At 54.8% G+C, this 22,453-nt stretch overlaps 3 protein-coding genes across 10 annotated transcripts; 2 read left to right on the top strand and 1 right to left on the bottom strand.

The window, feature by feature from the left end:
- The first annotated feature begins 1,474 nt into the window (after window positions 1-1,474).
- On the top strand, window positions 1,475-7,469 carry ACHE (acetylcholinesterase (Yt blood group)). 4 transcript variants are annotated; one of them, XM_003422479.3, is made up of 5 exons: window positions 1,475-1,538; window positions 3,117-4,206; window positions 4,564-5,048; window positions 6,011-6,180; window positions 7,021-7,468. In XM_003422479.3, the coding sequence occupies exons 2-5, from the start codon at window positions 3,139-3,141 to the stop codon at window positions 7,140-7,142; spliced, it is 1,845 nt and encodes a 614-aa protein (XP_003422527.1). In that variant the 5' UTR covers window positions 1,475-1,538; window positions 3,117-3,138; the 3' UTR covers window positions 7,143-7,468. The 4 variants fall into 4 exon arrangements, with proteins under 4 accessions (XP_003422527.1, XP_023397524.1, XP_010600090.1 ...); XM_023541755.2 differs by lacking the exon at window positions 1,475-1,538 and adding an exon at window positions 1,651-2,834 and having other exon boundaries at window positions 7,021-7,469; XM_023541756.2 differs by lacking the exons at window positions 1,475-1,538; window positions 7,021-7,468 and adding an exon at window positions 6,298-7,003 and having other exon boundaries at window positions 1,648-4,206.
- Window positions 7,470-7,656: 187 nt separating this feature from the next.
- UFSP1 (UFM1 specific peptidase 1 (inactive)) lies at window positions 7,657-8,757 on the top strand. Its single transcript, XM_003422480.4, has one exon. It carries the CDS (start codon window positions 8,072-8,074, stop codon window positions 8,498-8,500), a length of 429 nt encoding a protein of 142 aa, XP_003422528.1. The 5' UTR covers window positions 7,657-8,071; the 3' UTR covers window positions 8,501-8,757.
- Window positions 8,740-22,027, bottom strand: SRRT (serrate, RNA effector molecule). Of its 5 annotated transcripts, none has more exons than XM_010601790.3 (20): window positions 21,753-22,026; window positions 21,311-21,450; window positions 16,747-16,875; window positions 16,365-16,511; window positions 15,928-16,140; window positions 13,980-14,149; window positions 13,667-13,851; window positions 13,353-13,451; window positions 13,150-13,267; window positions 12,798-12,952; window positions 12,368-12,429; window positions 12,167-12,245; window positions 11,680-11,868; window positions 10,760-10,933; window positions 10,511-10,664; window positions 10,134-10,327; window positions 9,552-9,708; window positions 9,283-9,384; window positions 9,044-9,170; window positions 8,740-8,937 (listed from the first exon to the last, which is right to left on the bottom strand). In XM_010601790.3, exons 2-20 carry the CDS (start codon window positions 21,430-21,432, stop codon window positions 8,862-8,864), a joined length of 2,652 nt encoding a protein of 883 aa, XP_010600092.1. In that variant the 5' UTR covers window positions 21,433-21,450; window positions 21,753-22,026; the 3' UTR covers window positions 8,740-8,861. The 5 variants fall into 5 exon arrangements, with proteins under 5 accessions (XP_010600092.1, XP_010600094.1, XP_010600095.1 ...); XM_010601792.3 differs by having other exon boundaries at window positions 9,283-9,372; XM_010601793.3 differs by having other exon boundaries at window positions 15,928-16,116; window positions 21,753-22,025.
- Between the last annotated feature and the right edge of the window lie 426 nt (window positions 22,028-22,453).

Raw genomic sequence — 22,453 nt, 5'->3', positions numbered from 1 at the left:
ATCTCCCAGGCCAGGGCGGCTACCTTTGTCGCCATCTGGCGGCCACCGCTGGCGAACGGAGGGAAGATCAATCGCGCGTTTCGGGTCCTGCGGGGGCCGGTTCCCGCGGGGCAGGCGGGCTGGCGACACGTCCAGCTTGGAAAACCGAGAACCGCTCCGCCCAAGGCGGGTACGCCACTGGATTCAGGCGACCCCCGCGACCCTCGGTGAGCCCCGGAGACCCGCTGCCTTCGGCGCTACGGACGAACGTCCGCAGCGCTGCGGGGCGCGCAGCGGTCAAAGTGAGTGTGCGCGCGCGCGCCCGACACCCGCCGCGCCCCGCACAGCCGCGAGCGCGCACGCACGCCCCGACGCTAGCCCGCGCGGGCCGGAATCCCAGGCCGCGGTTCGCGGGCTCGCTGGCTTGTCGCCCCCGGAGAAAAAGGCCCTTCGGTGTGGCGAATTCGCGTTGTCACATCGCCGCGCACTTTTTGCACCCTCACCTCGGGCCCGAGGACGCCGCCGCGGCCGCATAGTTCCTTTAGATGAGCCCCTGGAGGGCGGGTCGTGGGGTTCTGCGTGGTCCAGGCTCCTCGGTGCAGGCTGGGGCTCCTTGGCCAGGCCGCTCCCACCTGCCGGCGCGGCGGCCAATGGGAACTAGGCCTGGTGATGTCATGCCCCGACCGGACTCTGGTGACGAAAGTCCGAGGTCACCCGTCAGGGAACCAGCACGAGCCCACCCGCGAGGGTTCCGGAAGTTTCCACTGCAGCTGTGGAGTGCGGCCTTGCCCCGCAGCCCTGCGCGTGGCCCCGCGTTGGCCTTCCCTCTTGGGTGACCCCGATTCACCTCTTCCTCCCCACGGGAGTCTCTTTCCTCCATAGGGGTCCCCCATTTCCACTCCTGATCTCATATTCACATCTTCATTCCCACAGGTGTCCCCTCATCCCCAGGAGTGTCCCACGCCACCCTTTCTCTACCAGTGGTACCCCGAACCCTGAGGGGGTCCTCAGTCACATTTTCACGTGCCGGTCCTCCCATGCCACCCCTGGCTGTGTCGTGTCCAGGGAGGTCTCGAGGACTGAGGGCCCCTGGCCCTGCGGCAACTTCCCGAGCCTCGACAGAGACTGTTAGTCTGTCCCAGTGTGTCCGTCCGTCTGTGAACGTCGGCCACTGAGTCCGTCTGTGTCTGTCACTGCATGAGGCTGTCCGTCTGCGTGTCTGTCACCGCGGGCTTCTCCCCGTCTGTCACCGTGGGGTCCCCCGCCGCTGCGGGTCTTTCTGTCGTGCCTGTCGCTGAGTATCCGTCTGGGCCCCCGGGTCTCTGGGTCTCAGCTCCGAGGGAGTGAGAGAGTGGGGAGGCGGCAGCCAGGGGACGCGGGAGGGGCGAGGGCGGAGACAGTGGGCGGGGGCGGGCGGGGGCGGGCGGGGGCGCCGCGCGGCCCGGAGGGGTGTGTGCGGGGGGCCGGAGGCGGCGGCTGTCAGAGTCGGCTCAGCCTGCGCCGGGGAACATCGGCCGCCTCCAGCTCCCGGCGCGGCCGGCCCGGCTCGGCCGCCTCAGGTGAGTCTCCGGCCTCGCACAGGACGCTCCTCCGGCCCGCGGCCCATCATTCGCCCGGGGGAAGGCGCGCTCCCCGAGGGGGTCTAGGCCCCCAGGCCCGTCGCCCCCCCACCAGCGCCCGAGCCCCCGGGCCCGCCCAGCGACGCCCCCCGCCTCCCCACACGCATCCTTAACTCTTCCCTCACCGCCGCGTACTTACGGACGTCGCCAGCGGGGGAACGGGCTCCCCGCGGGGCTGGCCGCCTCCTCTCCTCTGGGATTCCAGTGGGGACCCCCGAGCGTCCCTTGCCCCGCTTGCCCCCAAGTCTGGGGTCACTGGAAGGCGCCCCCTGCTTGGGGCGGAACCCGTGCTACGCAGGTTCCTATCTCTGGCTGGGCCCCGGGATCCCGAGGGCTAGGGCTCGCGCTCCCCTGCGCAGCACCCGGCGGAGGTCCCCTCCGAGGCCCAGGCGCCCCCCTCCCGCGGGGACTCCGTCTTTATTTTTTGGTAAGGGGAGGCTCAGCGGAAGCCCCGAGTTATAATTAGCCGCACTCGGGTTTCCTAGTTAATCCCCAGCACCACCACTCTGCAGCTCAGGGCGGCGGGCGCTGGGTGAGGGGTGACCGCCGGGAGAGGGGGGAGTTCCAACCCGGGGAATTTTGATCCCTTGGCTGGAGATGCCGGAACCACAGCAGCTGCTGCCCCAAAATAGCGCCCCCGCCCCTGCAGCCGGGGATCTCCTGAGCTCCTGGAACACGGGCGTCCCGGCTCGCCCTTCAGGCCCCTCCGCAATGCCCACGAACCCCCAGACCCCCGCCCCAAGTTCCTGGCTCCCGGGCTTGGGGCGGGGAGCGCCGTCCTTTTCTCGGTCTCTACTGCCGCCGCCTGGCGGCAGCGTGCAACACAACATCGGACGGATAGGGGACTCGAGTCTTGGGGGGCGAGGGCTGGCAAGCCTGTTTGCTGGGGTTAGGCAAGAGATGCGTGCAGCAAACGGGAACCAGCGAGTCCTAGCTAGCTGTGCTAGACAGTGGATGAGGCAGGGCAGGGTGGGGCAGAGTGTGAAGCAGGCAGGACTTGGAGTGCCCCAGGACCTCCGGCTCCCACACCCTGAATACCCAACCCACCCCCCAGAGACTCAGCCCTGGACAGCCCAGGAGAGGCTTGGGCTGCGCCTTCACCCCGCCGCAAGCTCCTCTATCAGCGCCGCCTGTCAGTGAGGGCCCCGCCCCTGCCGTGTGGCCTCTGCGTGGACTGCGGCCTCTGGTGTCCGCACTGCACGCACTGGGCCAGGCCCAGTACACGCAGCGGGGAAGGTGAGGGCTGAGGGCCCTCTGCGAGGCAGGGGGCGGGGACGTTCCTTGGCAAGTCTGGTTTGTCTGTCTGGATGTGTGTCTGCCTAGTCTCTGCCTTCTTGCTTCTGTCTGCCTGTGTCCTTGTCTCTGCCTGTCTCCCTCCCTCCATTTCTCTCCTCCTCTCTGCTAACCTGCCCCACCTCCTCTGCAGCTCAGTGATAACCCTTGGGCAAGAGTGTTACCTAATCTCCTCCCTCTGCGGTGCCTCAGGCCTTCACCCTTTGCCTTTTTTTCTCCCAACAGACACCTGCCTGCCCTGACAGTCATGCGGCCTCCGCGGTGTCCCCTGCATATGCCTTCCCTGGCTTCCCCACTCCTTCTCCTCCTCCTCTTCCTCCTTGGAGGAGGTACAGGGGCTGAGGGCTTGGAGGACCCAGAGCTACTGGTGACTGTGCGTGGGGGCCGGCTACGGGGCATCCGCCTAATGGCTCCTGGGGGCCCTGTCTCTGCTTTTCTGGGCATTCCTTTTGCGGAGCCACCCGTGGGCCCGCGTCGCTTTCTGCCACCAGAGCCCAAGCGGCCCTGGGCAGGAGTGCTGGACGTCAAGGCTTTCCAGAGTGTCTGTTACCAGTACGTGGACACCCTGTACCCTGGTTTTGAAGGCATCGAGATGTGGAACCCCAACCGTGAGCTGAGTGAGGACTGCCTCTACCTCAACGTGTGGACACCATACCCCCAGCCTTCATCCCCCGCCCCTGTCCTGGTCTGGATCTATGGGGGTGGCTTTTACAGTGGGGCTTCGTCTCTGGATGTGTACGATGGCCGCTTCCTGGCACAGGCTGAGGGGACTGTGTTGGTGTCCATGAACTACCGGGTGGGAGCCTTTGGTTTCCTGGCCCTGCCAGGGAGCCGGGAGGCCCCAGGCAATATGGGTCTACTGGATCAGAGGCTGGCACTGCAGTGGGTGCAGGAGAATGTGGCAGCCTTTGGGGGGGACCCAACATCAGTGACGCTGTTTGGGGAGAGTGCAGGTGCCGCCTCTGTGGGCATGCACCTGCTGTCCCCCCCTAGCCGGGGCCTGTTCCACAGGGCTGTGCTGCAAAGTGGGGCACCCAATGGACCCTGGGCCACCGTGGGCGTGGGAGAAGCCCGCCGCAGAGCCACACTTCTGGCTCGTCTCGTAGGCTGTCCCCCAGGCAGCACTGGTGGCAATGACACAGAGCTCGTGGCCTGCCTACGGACACGGCCAGCCCAGGACCTGGTTGACCATGAGTGGCACGTACTGCCTCAGGAAAGTGTCTTCCGCTTCTCCTTTGTGCCTGTGGTAGATGGAGACTTCCTCAGTGACACACCCGAGGCCCTCATCAACGCTGGAGACTTCCAGGGCCTGCAGGTGACTAATGGCTGGAGAGGGTGGAGTTGGTTCCTCTGGGCCCATTCTCCCACCCACTTCTCCCCCCCACCCCCGGAGACCCAGGCATGAGGGCTCCTCAAGACCCACTCCCAGAGGCCCAGGCTTCCAGCCCCGATTCCCACCTCCTCCTCCCTGAGGACTCAGGCACAAACACACTCAGACCCCAGGGTGGTCAAAGGAATGGAAATGTGGATATATTTTCTCTTTCTTTCCATCCCTTCCCCAATCTCATGTTCTCTTATTCTGTGGTTCTGGGTCTATAACTGTTCATCTCTCTGGCTCTTTGTTCTGTCTGCCTGTCTGTCTGTGCCCCCATCCTTCATCCTGTCCCCCCAGGTGCTGGTGGGTGTGGTGAAGGATGAGGGCTCCTATTTTCTGGTTTACGGGGCCCCAGGCTTCAGCAAAGACAACGAGTCACTCATCAGCCGGGCCCAGTTCCTGGCTGGGGTGCGGGTCGGGGTCCCCCAGGTGAGTGACCTGGTAGCCGAGGCTGTGGTCCTGCATTACACAGACTGGCTGCACCCTGAAGACCCAGCACGGCTTAGGGAGGCAATGAGTGATGTGGTGGGTGACCACAACGTGGTGTGTCCTGTGGCCCAGCTGGCTGGGCGACTGGCCACCCAGGGTGCCCGGGTCTATGCCTACACTTTTGACCACCGTGCCTCCACGTTGTCCTGGCCCCTCTGGATGGGGGTGCCCCACGGCTACGAGATCGAGTTCATCTTTGGGCTCCCCCTGGAACCCTCCTTAAACTACACCGTTGAAGAGAGAATCTTTGCCCAGCGGCTGATGAGATATTGGGCCAACTTCGCCCGCACAGGGTCAGCAGTGCTGATGGGGAGGAGGGCCTTTGGGAGCCAGGGAGGCAACGGGGGAGCAGAGACAGAGAGAAGGGCAGAGAGACAGAAAAGGAGAGATGGAAAGGAAAGATTCACAAGGAAAAGAAGACAAATAGGGAAGAGAGAAAAGAAGATAAAGGGGGAGAGACCCAGAGAGAAACGAAGGCAGGATGGCAAGTTCTAAAGGGATGAAGACAGAGGGAGAGAAAGGCAAAGTGAAGAACAGATAAACAAAGAGACAAAAACAAAGGAACTCGAAATTCAGAGCTGAATTGAACAAAAAAAAAAAAAAAAAAAAAAAAAAACCTGTTGCCCTGGAGTTGATTCTGACTGATAGTAACCCTATAGGACAGGGTAGAACTGCCCCACAGGATTTCCAAGGAGTGGCTGGTGGATTCTAACTGCCAGCCTTTTGGTTAGCAGCCAAGCTCTTAACCACTGCTCCACCAGGGCCCCTTAAATTGGACCTCTGGTGATTTATTAGCTGTGTGACCTTCCCCTACTGCACACTCCCCCCACCCCGCCATCAGTTTATTTGCCTGAAGAGGGGACAATAAATCCAGCATCTAATGGATGTTGCCAAAAGTAAATGTGATGTTTTAGAGATAGGACTGGTCCTGGTTAACATAGTAAGGGCTCAAAAAATGACAGCAACTTTTTTTTAATGGGGGAAACGGAGAGGAAAAACTGAGAGACAGACAGAAAGAGGGAGACCAAGAGGTAGGAGAAAAGTGGAGACTCCCTGACATGGGGGACAAGGGAGACAAGAAAGAAGGGTTGAGGTCGGGGGAGGGATGGGAACGGGGTTCTCCCTAGACCTAAAGATGCCCAGGGTTAGGAAGCCCTTGCCTCTCCTACTCCATTTCCACTCCCCATCCCTCACTCCCATCCCCCTGGGGCGGGGCAGGCTTGCTTGGGTCTGAGCCTTCCCTTTCCTCCCGCAGGGACCCCAATGATGCCCGGGACCCAAAAGCCCCGCAGTGGCCACCGTACACGGCGGGCGCACAGCAGTACGTCAGCCTGAACCTACAGCCGCTGGAGGTGCGGCGGGGGCTGCGCGCGCAGGCCTGCGCCTTCTGGAACCGCTTCCTACCCAAATTGCTCAGTGCCACCGGTACGCAGGGGCCAGCCCGGGAGGGTTGGGGGGGGGCGGTGGGGAGAAAAAGGGGCGAGGAGAGAGAGTGGAGTAGGAGCCGGCTGGGTGTAACCCCTCTCTTCTCCCCCTCCCCAGCCTCGGAGGCTCCCTGCACCTGCTCAGGCCCCGCCCACGGGGAGGCTGCCCTGAGGCCCAGACCCGGCCTCCCCCTGCCCCTCCACCTCCTCTCCCGGCTCCTGCGGCTGTGACCATGGCCTCCTCCCCTCCGGCCTCAGGCGGCCTCTCCTCTAATGAGTGGTCCACCGTGGGGAAGGGCCCCACTCAGGGATCTCCAGCTTAACGACCCCCCCCTTATCAAATCAAGACTCATACTGGACAGAGGGGGAGGGGTGACCCACGACCCGACTCTGGGACCCACAGGCCTTTGTTGTTTGAATAACGCCAAATACTTTCATATATGAAATTAACCTTTGCAGCCTAAGCCTGCTGTTGCGGGGAGAGGGAGGACCCGGAGCGAGACAGCACCCCCAGTGGGACTATAACTGTCAACGATTTCTGTCTCTTTTTTCCCCCACCAACCCATGGATCCTCCCCCTCTGATCCCTCTGTCCCCTGTCTTCCGGTCACTTTCTCCTCCCTCTCCTTCCTGCCATCCTTCCCTGGCCCCGCCTCTATCTCCATCCTCCCTCTCGTCTTTGCGTTTTTCATATATTCTCCTGATCCTCTTTCCATCTCACGTGGCCTCCCTACGTTGTCCGTGTGTCCTCCCTACACCCACGTTCCCCACCCCCAATGTCCATTTCCCGACCTCCCCCGTGTTGTCCTCCCCCCACCCACTTGCCGGCACCCTGGCCGCAGACACGCTGGACGAGGCGGAGCGCCAGTGGAAGGCCGAGTTCCGCCGCTGGAGCTCCTACATGGTGCACTGGAAGAACCAGTTCGACCATTACAGCAAGCAGGATCGTTGCTCAGACCTGTGACCTAGGCGGGACCCCTGGACCACCCCCCACCCGCCGCCCTGTCCGCCCCACCTCCTTGCTGTACATACTATTTATTTAAAGGCTGGGATATAACACAGATGAGCCCCAGGCCCTGTCCGCCCTGACTTTCCCCCGGGGGGGCTCCCCGTCCTCTGCATGTCTCGGGCCGAGCTCCCTCCCCTGCGGTGCCTTCGCCCCTCTGGGCTGCCAATAAACTGTTACAGCCACAGGAGTGTGCACGTCTGGGGAGCGGGGGGTAGGGGCAGAACGCCTGGATCGCTGGGGCTCAGAAACTGGAGGTGCGGGTTCTAGAGGCTGTAGGACGTGTGGCTCCCTGAGGCGGGGTGCTGGGCTCCCGCGTCCGGGGCCGCAGAGGAGTCGACGCCCGCCCCGCCCCGCCCCGCCCCATCCCCCCGCCCCGCCCCGCCCCGCCCCCCTCCACGCAGTGAAGATCGCGCCTGCGCCGTGCGGCCGGCAGAGGCGGCGCAGCGGAAGGGCGGGGGCAGCGGTGCTTTGTGGGAGTTCTTCGTTGTCCCGCGCCGGGTGAGTGACCCGAGCGGCGCGCCAGTCCTGCCCTCAGCCGGCCCAGGACCTGGGACCCAGAGGCAGCGCTGAAGCCCAGCGTTCTCCCTGGATTCGCTCCTCGTCGCCAGGAGGACGCATCTACCCGGCCTCGGTGACCGCCGCCACCGCCAACCGCCCTGGAGCCGCTGAGAGACGTCCACCTGGGCCTGGCCCCGCCGTGCCGCGGCTCCGCTCGCCTGGCCCTCCTCTCGGGCCACTACCTCTACTATCACTACGGCTGCGATGGTCTGGACGACCGGGGCTGGGGCTGCGGCTACCGCGCCCTGCAGACGCTCTGCTCCTGGCCAGAGGGCCAGCCCGTCGGCGTGCCGGGGTTGGCCGCCGTGCAGGCAGCCCTGGAGGACATGGGCGACAAGCCCGCCGGGTTCCGGGGCTCCCGGAGCTGGATTGGCTGTGTAGAGGCCAGCCTCTGCCTTTCCTACTTCGGAGGGCCCCAGGGGCGCCTGTGCCACGTGCCTCGTGGCGCGGGGCTTCAGGGGGAACTGGAGAGGCTCTACTCCCACTTCTTGGAGGGTGGGGGGCCTGTAATGGTGGGAGGTGATGCGGACGCCCGAGCCAAGACCTTGCTGGGAGTCTGCCTGGGGCCAGGAACGGAAGCCTACGTCCTGATACTGGACCCTCATTGCTGGGATGCTCCTGAAAACCCCAGTGCACTACAGGCTGCTGGGTGGGTGGGCTGGCAAAAGGTAACCAGAGCCTTTGACCCAAACTCCTTCTACAACCTGTGTTTGACCAGCCATAACTCTGAAAAGCAGCAGCACACCCTGGACTGAGGATAAGGGCCCAAAACTGAGACTGCCTTTGGCACCGGCCCATGGCTCTGACTACATATACATGCACACCTTTTCACTTCTTAAAAGGGGGAAGAGGGGTGCCTAATGTCAAGCCCCAGGGCAGTCCCAGCAGTGCCTGGGGCATTTGGCATCAATAAAATTGGCAAGTTCCAGCCAACGATGGCCCCAGCCAATCTTTGCGAGGATTTGGGGAGGTACATACATAATGTACACTCAGGTAGACATCACTGGGGAAGCGCTTTTATTGGCAGTATGGCTGAATGTACAAAAAATCCTCAGAACTGTATGGGACAAGGCAGTCATAATTACAGATGATACCAAGTGAGGGAAAGTGGATGGCTCAGAAGAAATCAACATCATCTGGGGCATCCAAGTCACGATATTCCACAATGGCCCTTGGGTCTCCACGAACCATCCTGTGAGGTAAAAGGTAAAATGGGATGAGACTTGAGGGTCCCTAAAAGGGAGTTTGAAGAGGGCAACACAGAGCCAGAAAGTTTGGGCATCACAGCTCATTCTCACCTGTTGCGGGGTTTCCCAGGATAACCTCCTTGGCCTCGAAAGGCATCGTAGTTCCCTCGGCCGGCACCATACGGGGCATGGGGGTATGGAGGTCCTCCTGTGGGGACTGCAGGGCGGACAGCACCAGCTATGAAAAAAATCATAGTTGAGTTGAAAAATCACCTCGATTATGTCCCAGCTAAATTTTCTCCCAGCCCCACACAACCACCAACCCCTTTCCTCTCCCCTCCTGTACTTACCTCCATAGCCTAAGATGGGGGGCCGGGGCTGACCATAGGGCATCAGGCCCTGGGGCGTCTGGTGTGGGTAAGGGAGTCCCGGGGTCAGGCCTGGGGGGAGTACAACACGGACAGGGACATGAATTACTGCGGGAGGAGGTGCATGAAAAACTGTCCTAGGAATATGGTCTAAAGGTGGGGTAGACTTCTCAGGGGGTGACATGTTAAAGGGAGTCCCTAGACAACCAAGGGTAAGACGATGTGGCGGACCCTCATGGATCGTATCTTACTCTGGGCAGGGCCAGGTGGCTGAGCTGGCTTGATCTCAGGCAGAGCTGGGCGCTTGGCATCAGTGAGGAAATTGTTAAAAAACGCCACCTCCTTCTTCACTTCCTCAATTTTCTCTGCATGCTTGTTGAAGATATGTTTGCGTACAAACTCAGGGCCCTGGGTGAAGAGGAGAGCCTCAGAACAGAACAAGGAGTATGGATTCCCTAATCCTCTCCACAAGGAGCTGTAGTGCCGCAGTGGCTAAGCATTCAGCTGCTAACCAGAAGTTCAGCCATTTGAATCCACCAGCCACTCCACAGGAGAAAGATGTGGCAGTCTGCTCCTGAAGATGACAGCCTTGGAAACCCTATGGTGCAGTTTTACTCTGTCCTACAGGGTCACTATGAGTCCAAATTGACTTAACAGCAACAAATTTGGTTTTTGTTTTTTTTAAATCTTCTCCACAGACCCAATCTGGAAAAATCACTCTCCCCTCCTGCCAGTATCCAGGTAGTCCCAGTTCCCTTCCCAGGCCTTTAGACTTCTTGGCCCAAACCCCTCCTCCCACCATTCTAATAAGCCAACTCTCTAACATCTCAGACCTTGAATTTTTTGCCACTGAGAGGGCATAGCCACTTATCCTTGCCCAGTTCCTGGGTGTTGGAGGTGACAAATTTTTCCACTTCCTGCTCAGGGTCTTTGCGACCCATTTTCTGGGCTTCCTCCTCTGAAAGAGATTCTCGAACACTCAACAGCGGAGTCAGCTTCTCCTCAAATGTCTTCTGCCACTCTAGCACTGTAGTTTGGGAAGAGAGATGGAGAGCAGGTTGGAGAAGGGAGCCAAAAGCAAGGAATTGTGGAAGGAGAGAATTTAAAGGAGGTAGCAGAACACTGCTATCAGAGCAGGAATAAGACTAGACACAGCTAAAGAGAAAAGGAAACCTCAGAGGAATCAGCAATGGGGAGCCTGGCAACTCACCTTCTCCGTGACTGATGCGATTGGGTGGCATGGGGCCCCGAACGTGGATGATGCCACAACGGTTGGGCATTTCATCTTCATTGGGGTACTCGCATGTGTTATAATAGTCCAGGGAATGTACAATGCGCAAATAGAGAAGGAGTTTGTCCAAAACCTAAAGGAAAATGAGAAGCCAGTTAGGACCTACTAATTCACCATACTACTACCCTAAGACATGTTCTCCCACGCCCCACACGGCTAAACCAGCACCTTGATCAGCTTCTCATCCCGTTCCACATTGATCTCCGCTGGGTTCCCTTCCTTCGGAGGCTCCTCAGGGGGGGCCCCCCCACTGCTCCCCAGCAGCTCCTCCTCCTCAGCGCTCACCTCCTCAATCAGGTAGTCAGTGATATTCTTCAAGATTGGGTTCTGAGAGGGCAGACTCTGGAGGGAAGGGAGGAGGGGTTGGGGCGATGAGCAGGGGCAGACAAAGCAGAGAAAACCCTTCAGGGTAGAGGGCCTAGGGATCTCACCTGAAAAGGCAACTTGAGGCGGAATGGAGTTCAGGTCTCACTTGACCTGTGGCCTTTGCTCACTATTTGTCTTCATTATCTGCCCTACCCTAATCCTCATGGCATAGTGGTTAAGTGCTATGGCTGCTAACCAAGCGGTCGGTAGTTCAAATCCGCCAGGCGCTCCTTGGAAACTCTATGGGGCAGTTCTACCCTGTCCTGTAGGGTCGCTGTGAGTCGGAATCAACTCGACAGCAGTGGGTTTGGCTTTTTGTTTTGTTTTGTTTTGAACCCACAAATAAGGAGCCCTGGTGGTGCAATGGTGAAGTGCTCAGTTAGTAACCAGAAGGTCAGCAGTTCAAACCCGCCAGCCTCTCTGGGGGGAAAAAAGACCCGGTGATATGCTCCCATAAAGATTATAGCCTGGGACGGTTCTACTGTGTCATATAGGGTCCCTGTGAGTCAAAACTGACTCAACAGCATACAACAACCCACAAATAATTACTAGCGCCAGTCTGTTCTGTTGGGCATTGGAGGTGTTGTTACCCAGGCAGGAAGGGGCAAACAGAAGCAGATGGGTACAAGGAGTCACTGCTACAGCTCAAGGGAGACCAAAGTGCCCACAGCAGATGAGATAGCATCAACTACTTTTGAAAGTCTCATGGGGGAGTCACTGACCGTGGAAAGAGGAGGTGTTCCAGGCTCTGAAGCCCAGAGCTGGGTCCTGTCATCCAGCGTGTGGATCAGCTTGGCTGCCAGCTTGATGTCATTGCGCACTATCTGCTTGTGCTGAGTGATGCCATTGATATTGCGGACACGACGGGTCAGATCTCTGTTCACACCAGGGCTCAGCTCACACTCCCGGAGCTGTAGGAAACATGTCATCAGTGGGCTCACCCACCCTACTGCAACTTGCCCAAGTGCCAGCAACTCCAACACTGGCCCTATTAGTGTCAGTGCTAAGACTATGAGCTTTCCGGGGACAGGGACCAGCTGTGTCTTGTTCACGGTAACGATCCCAGAGCCTAGCCCAGAGCCAACAGTAAACAGTTCATGTGAGTGGGTTGAATGAGGTAGGGTGCAGAATGAATGAATCCGTGGACAAAGGAATCCATATGGAGCATGGAGTGCCAACCTCCCCTCTTCCTCAAAACAGTTCACTTACTCGGATGTTTTGCAGATTCCAACAGATCTCTTTGATATTGACACTGCGGTCAAAGGTCACCCAGCCACGACGAAAAAATCTAACCAAGAGAAAAAAGAAAAACGTCAGCATCATCCAGGAGTAGGGGGAGTGTTAGCCATTAACCTTCCTCTGCATCTTCTCTCCCAGGTATCGAGGGTCACGCTGCCCTCAGTTCCTCACCTCCTCTCCGGCTGGGGCTCCGATAGTGCCACACGCATAAAGCCTGGGTATCTTTTACAAAGCTAAAAAAGCAGAAGAAAAGAAACCCCATTTAGTGATGAGACAAGAATTCACTTATTCCTCCAATTCTCATGTCCTCAGAACTCCAGGGGATACCGCCTTTTAATTTACCCCCCCCCCATCCCACGCACCCCCACCGGCAAGGAAAAACCAGTAAAGGGCTTAAGAATGCCAGCACCTGAAAGCAAATGGTGCAATCAGGGTCAGCCCTAGAAGGGTATGGCCCCATGGGAAGGGGTCTCACCATTAGAAACATAGGAATATATGTCTAGACATGTAATGTCCTGTGCCTTGCCCCTCCTCAAGGAATACGGCCTGGTTGTAAGGGTCTGGGTGTCATCCCTGTTCCAACACCATCTCCCCCACTCACAGATATGATCTCGGCCCGGGAGATGTTGGGCGCGATGTTACGCATAAAGAGAGAGCAAGTCTTATGCAAGGGCCGAGGTTTACATTCCAGCCCTGGGGCCTCCTTAGGCTTCTCCCTTTCTTCTTCCTTGGGCTTCTCCTTTTCCTTGAGCACTTCTGTGCAGGAGGTGGCAGGAGTTGGTGAATTTTTTTGTTGAATTCAGAGGGGACAATACAGAAGTAAGCTGTTACCACCTCCCACAGAAGTCTTCCCAAACAGGCACCCACTCCATCCCATCAACTTCACCAACCTCTAATGAACCCTACCACCCTATTCATTTGGAAGAGAATGGACTACAGAAGATAAAACCTACCAGCCTCCTCCTTCTCTTCTTCAGCTTGGCCATTCTCAGACTCAGATTCGGACTCAGATACACTGCCTTCGTCAAAGCTGTCATCACCACTATGCTTCCTATTCCGCTTCTTGCTACTCTGTGAGAGACATGGCAGGAGGGGATGGGTCAGAATCCAGGACCCCAGCCCTGAAAGTCTGATCCCCATGTCAGAGATAGTCTACCTTTTTGGCTTCCTTCTCAGAGTCTTCTTTTTTCTCTTCCTTTTCCCCGTCACCCTCGGATTTCTTAGTTTTGTCATCATTAGAACTATCGTTCTCAGCCTACAAGAACAGACAATCACTGGGGATGTCATATCTCCCCTTCAACCTTTATCAGACGGTCCCCTCCCACCCTCCACAGCTCAGCCCAGAGGCTCTTCTCTATCCCCACTCACATTAACACACAACTCCCTGGGTTCCAGCCCCTTTGGACCACAGCACCACCACAAAGAAGCTCCATTCCTACCCTTCCCCTCTCAGTGGCCCGTCACTCAGACCTGTTTGCCATCTTCTTTCTTGTCATCCTTATCATTGGCCTTGCGCTCTCCATCCCCCGGCCCTGGCCCAGCCCGGGTTTCCTCTTTCTTGCTGGGCTCCCCAGGCTTTCCTGCCTGTTCCTCCTCCTCCTCCTGCTCCAGAATGCGTAGATCATTCTCTGTGCCTCCTTCCATCTTAATCACAGCTGTAACAAAAAGAGGAGAAATCATAATCCAGGAATCCTAGCCTTCAGCCTCTGGCTTTCTGTCAACCTGCTCCTGTTTCCCAACAAGACAGCCTCCAACCTCATGCCAACCTTCCAAATCCACATACCTGCATCCAGCATCTTGACAATGGCATCAGCTTTGTCTATGTCCAGGAGAAGATTATCAAACCAGCCACTCTCCATAAGAGAGAGGAATACTCTCAGTCGATTTTGCAGGGCCCCCCGGGCCTCCTGACGACGCTTCCCCACCTCATCTGGGTGGTACTTAGACCGAAACCTGAGAAGGAACAGGGGAGGGAAAACACAAAACACTCACTGGAAGTCAGGGCCAGGACATGAGGTGGGGCCCAGAAAAGTCAGGGCATAGCCCCCAACCTCTCACACCCACAAAAGATCACGAAAGCAGAGATTAGGGGAGAGGGGTGCACTAGAACCACCCAATCAATCCCAAAGGGGACCAAAGGTCGTGCTCTGAGAAGATGTGAGGGAGGACCAAGAACTAAGAGCTCTGGATTTGGAAAGAAAAATGACTAAGGAGGGAGGCCAGGCTTAGTGAGGCAGATTTATTGCCCCAAGTCTCTGGGAAATATGAACTTAAAAAGTTACAGTTTCCCACCAAAGCGCCAGAAAGGACGACTCAGGAAATGTTAGGCCCCAAAGACCTCCCTTCTTGCCAACCCCAAACTCCAGTCATTAAAGGACTGCTCCCACCAAGTCCCTCCATCCCTAGAGGGGAGATAGGGAAACCTGAAATGCACCAGGTAGAAAAAGGCAGGATATTTTTCTCCCCCTTGGGAAGACAAGCAAGATGGTGAGGGGACAGGGAAAAACCAAAGGGAAAAATTGAAGTGCCCTTATAACCTCAGGTATTGCCCACGGGGACAGAGAAAAAAGAGGGGTGGGGCATAAAAAGGAAACATTTAAATAGGACCGTGGGGAGAAGGGACAAAAGAAACCAGGAGTATGAGAAAGAGGGAAAAGGTGAAAATTTCCCAGAAACCAAAAACAAGGGGAAAAACTGAAGACCAGACAGAGAGAAACTGAAAACACAGAGAAAGAAGTGTTAGGGAGCAAGTAGAGGGACGGAGAACGAATAAAATTAACTAAGGAACTGAGACAAAGAAAGAAGAGGACAGAGACAGAACAGAAACACATGTTCAGTGTTAAGAGAAAAAGAAAAGCCGCAGGCATCACCTCCAGGATCTTTACCTTGGCTGCTTGGTCAAACAGAGCTCAAGATTTAACTAGCCGCGCCCAGGGCCCATGCTGGCTGGTGGGCCACCGGCTGGCTCCTGGCTGGGGCTTCCCGGCCCGGGTGCCCCCCCCCCGCGGGACTCCGCGGTGGGGGCCCTGACTGACTAGCTGCCTGAGCAATCACATTCAGCTAGACCACTGCATTGTGCACAGCGGTGCCCTGCCTGTCTGCCTGGCCGGGGCAGCGCGGCTCAGCCCAGGGAGCTCATGTATGGGCTGGGTATGGTGGGGGTGAGGTGGGTTTGCTCCGAGCTCCGTCGATGGGCGGGTGTAGTTCCCAGTTCTGGCTCTTTTCAAGGAGGAGGAGCAGAAAGAGGATGAGGAGGAGGAGCAGGAAGGGGGGAAAAGATGGTTGATTAAAATTAAAACATCCACAAAAGGAAAAAAAATTAAAATTCTTTTTCTGTCAAATGACCCTGAGATCTTTGTTTTCTTGTCTGGATTCACTCGTCGTTTTTGGGAGGATGCCACAGCCATAGAGGGTCCCAGCGACCAGGAATGACAGTGACCCAATGCCAGCAAGTGGGAAACAGTCTGCTGCCCCAAGGGGCCAGGCGTCTCCAGCCAGCTGCCTGGAGGTATCCAACTCACTGAGGACAGCGGGAAAGGGAGGTGGGGTAGGGCCGTGGCAGTCGTTGAACTGAGGAGACCCCATCAGCGAATGCTGTTGTACTTCCCATCCCCCACCCCCAGGAAACTCCGGTTTGGGGAAAATGGGAAGAGGACAGGGCTGCATGCTCCACTGGCTGGGCCAGGAGAAACATGCCAGGGAAAATGCAGCAGACAAGTCGGGGCACTTACCACTCCTCATCTTTATGAGCCAGGAAGAAATCCTGCATCTGCTGCCTCCGAAAATCCAGCTTGTAGTCATTATAACGCTTAACTGCCTCTGTCTCATCCACAGAGTCATCCAGTGACAGCAGAAACTCCTTGAAGGTCTTCATGACTGGTGGAGGCACACCCAAGTCGATCTCTGCGATGCTGCCCAGCCTGGGGGGGGCCCGGTCAGGAGGTCTTGGTTGTGGGGGAAGAGGGTGGGGGGATGGGGGGGCCGAGGTAGCCAGCTGCCCCCTTCCTTTGCCCACCATGGACGTCAGCCCAGGCATCAATTGCTACCACCCCCACAGGCACTCCTGTGTGTGCCTGAGCCACTTCCTGGCTCCGGTCATGGTATTCAGCAACCCCAAACCACCCGCAAGCCTACCAACTCCCTTCTCCAGAGAACCCCAGGTCTTTACCTGGCCTGGATAGGCAGTACATGATGCTGCATGATGTGGACGTCTGGGTGGCCCCAGGGCTGAGGGGGGCCATAAGTTGGGCCCCCACCCCCCCCAGCATAGGGCATCTCATAGCCACTGTGGTATGGGTCAGAACTGTGCTCATCCCTGAGGGTGGGGGACACAAAAGTCAGAGAAGGGAACCATCCCTCTAGAACATGAAGGAGAATAAGACGGAGGGGCATCTAGGGAATATGATCTCTCACCAAGGGTGTAAAGGGACAAAGAAACAATCAGTTTACGGGAAATTTGAGAAAAATTCAACGAAGATGATAGAAGAGAGCTGAGGCCCAGGTGGAACTGAGGCTAAGGAGAGGACACAGAGAAACTACAGCCATCTCACCAGTCTCGCCTCATGCGCTTTTGCGGGGGGCTGAGCTCATGGCGGGGAGGAGAGAAGCGTTCTCGCCGATTTCGGTCATAGTCCCGGTATTCACCCCGACTGCGGCGCTCCCGGCCACGGTCCCATTCTCTGGAGATAAAAACAAGAAATAGTAACTAAAGAGACAGCTGGATATCCCAAGGCTAACCTCCTGGACAGGCCCTATCCCACCAGGCTGTGGTGAAATGAGTTCCTTTATGTAGCCTTTTGCCTTGGTCCTTTGGAAAAACAGCTTGGGAGATTTTTTTTCCCCTAACCCTGGGGAGCTACCTTTGCCCCAGTTCTTTGGAAAAGCACCTTGGAGGAAGGGGGGCTCCCAAGTTGCTTTCTATCTCAGAGAGTCATTTGTTACCTTCGCCCACGGATTCCACAGGTTGATTTCTGGGTAAGCTGAAAACCCTATGATTTGCTACTTTTTTTCTGGCCATGGACTAGTCTGCCCTGTGAGTGGTCTGTTTTAGGCACCTTGCAGGGACTGGTCAATTTGCTATGCAAATATGGGCTTGAAAATCCACCCAATAGGATTCAGTGACTTGTCAGGATTGATCTGTTTATGGTTCTCCTAGGAGGACAAAATGAAGAGGCTGCTCATATAAGCAGCCAACCCCACAGCGGTTTTTAGAAGCAAGAAGAGAAAAGCAGCAGAGAGAGAAGAGGCAAGGAACCTCCTACAACAGCTATTTCCTATAAGAGCTGTAACATGGGTCAAGTGCTGTTAACACTGAAGATGGCAAGTGGCCCAGAAAGGGGTCCTAGCCAGCGGTGACAGGCCCAGAAAGGGGTCCTGTGGCAGAGTCGGTGGTGAAGGCAGAAAGCTGTTGCTAGGAAAACAGCTAAGAGAGCTGAGCAAGCTCCAACACTGGCTATGAGCTGGGTCAGTTAACATAGAAAAGGCCTCTGGCAGGGAGGCCGAAGGCCAAGGTGGTGTGCATGGCTGAGAGGAGGGCTTGCCTGTTGGCACAGTCAACAGGAAGGCCTAAAAGCTGTCCTGGTTGGAAGCTGTCCTGCACTGAAGAAGGAAGGGATGTGCTCTCCACCCGGGGGAAGCCTCCCGAGCCTTGCCTATGTGCTTCCTAACCCTGATCCCGAATTATTCCTATTACTTCCAAGTGGATCTTGATCCCAAGTTGTAGCATGTTATCTCCCCAGTATACCACATAACTTAAGAGTATGATCTGTGGGGCCACTGCAACGAATTACCAAACCAAGTAGAGTGTGCCATGGGGGAGCAGCTAGTGTCAGAAATGGTGAAAAGTTGGAGAGAGGAGGTATGTGTGACCTCCACCTCACAGGAACCAGCTTTGTGCTGATCCTGATTCTTATCTCTCGGGAATCTAGGTGACTTCTGATGCTAGGCTGCCTAAAATTATAAAACTGCACTCTAAACAGAAAAACCCTGGTTTACTTCATCACTTCAACCACTGCCCACAAACTCTACCCCAGCGTTTTTTCTGAGCTCCAGACCCACATAAATTACCCCTAGATAGACATCCAAGGAGCCCTGGTGGTGCAACAGCTAAGCACTCAGATGCTAACCAAAATGTTGGCAGTTCAAACCCACCTAGCAGCTCCACAGGAAAAAGACCTGGCAATCTGCTCCCATAAAGGTTACGGTCTAGAAAACCCTACGGAGCAGTTCTTTTCTGTCACACTGGGGCACTATGAGGCAAATTTGATGCCACAGCACATAACAACAAATTAGAAGCCACTATCACCTCAAATACAGCATGTCAGAACGGAGCCTGTTATTCCCACCACTATGTACTCAAACTTGTTTCCCTCCTCCTGTTCCCCTCTCAGTTATATCAACATATCATCATCTATCCAATTATCAAGTTATCACCCTCACAGCAAATGTTACTGTCTTGTTAATCCTCTGCCTCAAAACCTATTAAACCTGCCCTGTCTTTGCCACCTCACTAACTCTAACCTGATCTGTAGCCTGGTTGTTTCTCCTGGGACTGCAGCAATGGTTTTGCCCAGGCCCCTTACCCTCCTCTATTTTACTTTCAAAGTGGTCTTTCTCAAACACAAATCTGATTGTGCCATGCCCTTGCTTAAATGTTAGTAAATAACACTATTCAAAACCTTTGTTTCTAGCCGTAATTCTGGCCTCTTCTCTAACCCAGTAGTTGTCAAACTTTTTGGTCTCAGAATCCAATCTCAAAATTGAGGATGCCAAAGAGTTTTTGATCATGTGGGTTCTACCTGTCAATATTTACCATACTCCAAATTAAAACAAACAATAAAAATTTAGTATTTATTCACTTATAGAAGAAGCCCTAGTAGCACAGTGGTTAAGCACACAGCTGCTAACCAAAAGGTCAGTGGTTCAAACCCACCAGCTACTCTGAAGGAGAAAGATGTGGCAGTCTGCATCCATAAAGATTTCGACCTTGTAAACACCATGGGATAGTTCTACTCTGTTCTCTAGCGTTACTACGAGTCAGACTCAACTCGACGGCCATGGGTTTGGGCTTTGTTTGGTTTATTCACTTTTAAATTACATTTAATATAAACTACATGTTTGTGTAAAAAATTACTATTATCCAAAACATTTTAGTGAGAAAATGGCATTGTTTCATATTTTACAAATCTCTTTAAGGTCTAGTTTAACAGAAGACAGGATTCTATTATTTGCTTCCACATTCAAATCTATTGTGCCATGTTGTTTTGGTCGATGTATATGCAGAAAATTCGGCCTCACACTGATATGTAATTTGAAAAGGGAGTACTATGGTAGCCTTTTCAGGTAATTACGGATAGCGTTCTTTGATACTTCTTAAAATAAGGGTAGTTTTAAGGTTAGTTGCAATGTGGCCTCTGAAATCTTATCAGTGAACTCGGCTACATTATACTCTGCTACGTTAAAATCCACTCTTCTACCTTGCTCTTTCAACGACTTTTGACACATTTCATTGAACAATATAAAAATAACAAACATTACCAGCTATCTCAGACACGTATCGAGAGTCTAATAAAATTAATCACTGTGACTGCTTCATCAGGACCAGTCTTCAATGAAACTGGCAGTGAAGAATGCAATAATGACTACTGACACAGTTTGGCACCACTGCCTTAATTTGTGCTAAGGTGCCAGGAGTTTTATCCACCATTGCTATAGCACCATCAGTGCAAATATCACTATAGTTAAAGTTTCAGTAATACCTTAGTATTTCTATAGTTTTAACCTCACAGACATCTGAAAGGGTCTCGGGGACCAAGGGCCTGTGGACCGCCATTTTGAAAATCACTACTTAAACCAAGCCAGAATTTGTACTGTTTTCTGCACACAATGTACATCCACAACTCCAACATACTCCCTCCATCTGTGTTTGGGGAATTCCCCCATATTCTTCCATGTCTGGCTAAGTGCCACCTCTCCCGTAACCAGGACAGACCGCCCTGATACCCTCCTTTAGAAGGATTTTCCCTCAGTGCTTTTTATGATCTTCTTTTATATATGCTCATTTGCAGTATAGCCCCAAGGCCACTCCAAACACTCCTTAAAGGCAATGACTACATCTTATCCATCTTCAGAACTCCTTTCTCTTCCAACATTCTTAGAAAATACCCAGGAAAACAGGGTGGCCAGGTAGGATCTCCACAGCTAAGAGATACGGTGGGTGGCGAGTTGAATGATTAACTGAACTCTTTTTCCCAAATGATACTGATGAATAAAAGTTATCACAATAAGTCACCGCGAACTCTTTGTAACAGTCTGTTTCCAAATGGGGCCTGCCATCAGCTCACTGATGTCAGCCGCTTAGATTAAAAAAAAAAAAAAAAAAACCACCTGTATTTCCAAAAAACAATAAACCTTGATTATTTAAAACCCTATCAGAAGTTTAAGGTAAATACCCTAACTATAATTAACTCAAAAACATCCCAGCAACCTAACCACTAGCATATTCAAACCTAACCAATTAACTCAATTAGCACTGTCCAAAGAACTCTTTTTGAAATTTTAGGCAAAACAATTACAAGAAATTTTATCATATCCTGCCAGGGAACTAAGCGGTCTTACAATCTCCGCAGTGAAATCAATCCTATAATAACATTGCTTTTGCATTAACGTCTCGGAGGTATAATTTACAAACGATAAAATACACAGATTTTAAGTGCACATATAAATATCACTTCTTTATACTTAAACTCAGATTTTCAGGATAGTTCAAAAATCAAGCATATAAAAAATCAATTCAAACAGTATAAAGTGTTTACGGAAGAGAAGGTACTCTTGGGAGCAATTCAGAATGACACTGACAAGGATGCTGATAGAAAAGCTAATTTCTTTTCATTTATAAAATGCTTCCAAAGTTTAAAAAAAGGCACATGCTTTTCTAGCTAACAACAAACACGATGAACCGTATGAAATTGCCGTTTCTGTACACCAAGACCGTCAAGTATCATAAATTTAATTAAGGTTCAGCCTAATAAAGTCATAGGAGAAAAGTTAATAACAGGGGATTGTAAACAGAATGAGACTGGAAAACAAAACAGAGGAAAAGCTTAAATGTCTCACCGGTCATTCCAGTCGTCCCCTCGACGTCTTTCATCTCTTTCCCGAGAACGGTCATAGTCGCTGCGCTCTCTTCTAAACTTGTCCCTGCGCCTTCGATCATACTCGTCATCACTGTCACCCATAGCACGGTCTGAGGGGGCCTGAGGCCCAGGGAGGAGTAGTCAAGATGTTGATGAACAATGACGAGAAGAGGAAAGGCTCGCCTCCCTCCCGCAAGGGCCTGCCTTCCGCTGCTCCCGCCATCCTAATCTCTTTTTCCCTGGCAAGTGGATGAAATGAAAGGCTCCGATACTTCCGCTCGCCCCACGGGTCTCCCCGCCCCACCCATGGCGGCCCAGGCCCGACAGCCGCCTCCAACGGCTCCCCGCCGGCCCTTGGGCCCGGGTCCCTGAGTCTCGCAGCAGCGCGGGCCGCAGGCCCTGGCATCCGCCCCTCCCCCCACCTGGGATCGGTCGCGGCCGTTGGCCTAGCGCTCCGGCGGGCTTCTTCTCCGGGCGGCCCGGGCCCGCGTCTTCGCTTCTGGCACGCGACGAGAACAACGCGCGCGGTGAGACCGAGACGCGAGGCTCTCAGCGGAAGGAGTCGGAGAGACTAGAAGAAAGCAGGGCGGCAGAAGATGGGCAGTCGGCGCGCGCCGTTCACACCGCGCTTGCGCCACTTGCCGAACGGCGCTAACTACTCCTTTCGCGCCGAACTGGAACTACAGCGGACGATCAGAGCTAAGGCGGGGAGAACAGAAGGATGATGGGAGGAGGCGGGGCCAGGAGGTCTCGCGCGTCTTCCTGCACGAGAACTGCCAGAGCGAGAAAAACTACGGGAGTCGGGCAGAGCCAAGCTTAGCCGCCGTGGTAGCGCCTTTTGGGCGTGAGAGAGTGTTCTCTCACGTGTGTCCGGGGTCTAAGACAGTTCGCATCCAGCCGTTGCCCTCCGACCTGATCTTTTTATTTGGGGTTCCTTCTGACCTCATCGAGAGTGGCTTCGCCCTTTGGGCAGGGCAAGGGCATGGGCTTGGGGAGTGTTGGCCTTAGGGGAAGAGAGCAACCATTTTAAAGTCTCTCCTCCCACCATTTCGTGCTCCCACACAGACCGTACGTGCTACCTGCAAAACCCATTGTTCCTGCACTTCGACAAAAGTGCCCACTT

The sequence above is a fragment of the Loxodonta africana genome, chromosome 12, assembly GCF_030014295.1.
Source record: "Loxodonta africana isolate mLoxAfr1 chromosome 12, mLoxAfr1.hap2, whole genome shotgun sequence".
NCBI lineage: Eukaryota > Metazoa > Chordata > Mammalia > Proboscidea > Elephantidae > Loxodonta > Loxodonta africana.
Note: the sequence above shows the minus strand (reverse complement) of the source record. Positions and strands in the feature narration are given on the sequence as shown.

Bases quoted from the DNA above. Each gene is read 5' to 3' on its own strand.
- ACHE (XM_023541755.2), top strand. From the start codon at position 3,139: ATGCGGCCTCCGCGGTGTCCCCTGCATATGCCTTCCCTGGCTTCCCCA. The intron at 4,207-4,563 runs GTGACTAATGGC...CTGTCCCCCCAG, and splicing joins GAGACTTCCAGGGCCTGCAG to GTGCTGGTGGGTGTGGTGAA. The intron at 6,181-7,020 runs GTACGCAGGGGC...CCCTGGCCGCAG, and splicing joins CAAATTGCTCAGTGCCACCG to ACACGCTGGACGAGGCGGAG.
- UFSP1 (XM_003422480.4), top strand. From the start codon at position 8,072: ATGGGCGACAAGCCCGCCGGGTTCCGGGGCTCCCGGAGCTGGATTGGC.
- SRRT (XM_010601790.3), bottom strand. From the start codon at position 21,432: ATGGGTGACAGTGATGACGAGTATGATCGAAGGCGCAGGGACAAGTTT. The intron at 12,953-13,149 runs GTAGGTTTTATC...CCTCCTGCACAG, and splicing joins AGAAGAGAAGGAGGAGGCTG to AAGTGCTCAAGGAAAAGGAG. The intron at 9,709-10,133 runs GTCTGAGATGTT...CTCTTCACCCAG, and splicing joins TCAGTGGCAAAAAATTCAAG to GGCCCTGAGTTTGTACGCAA.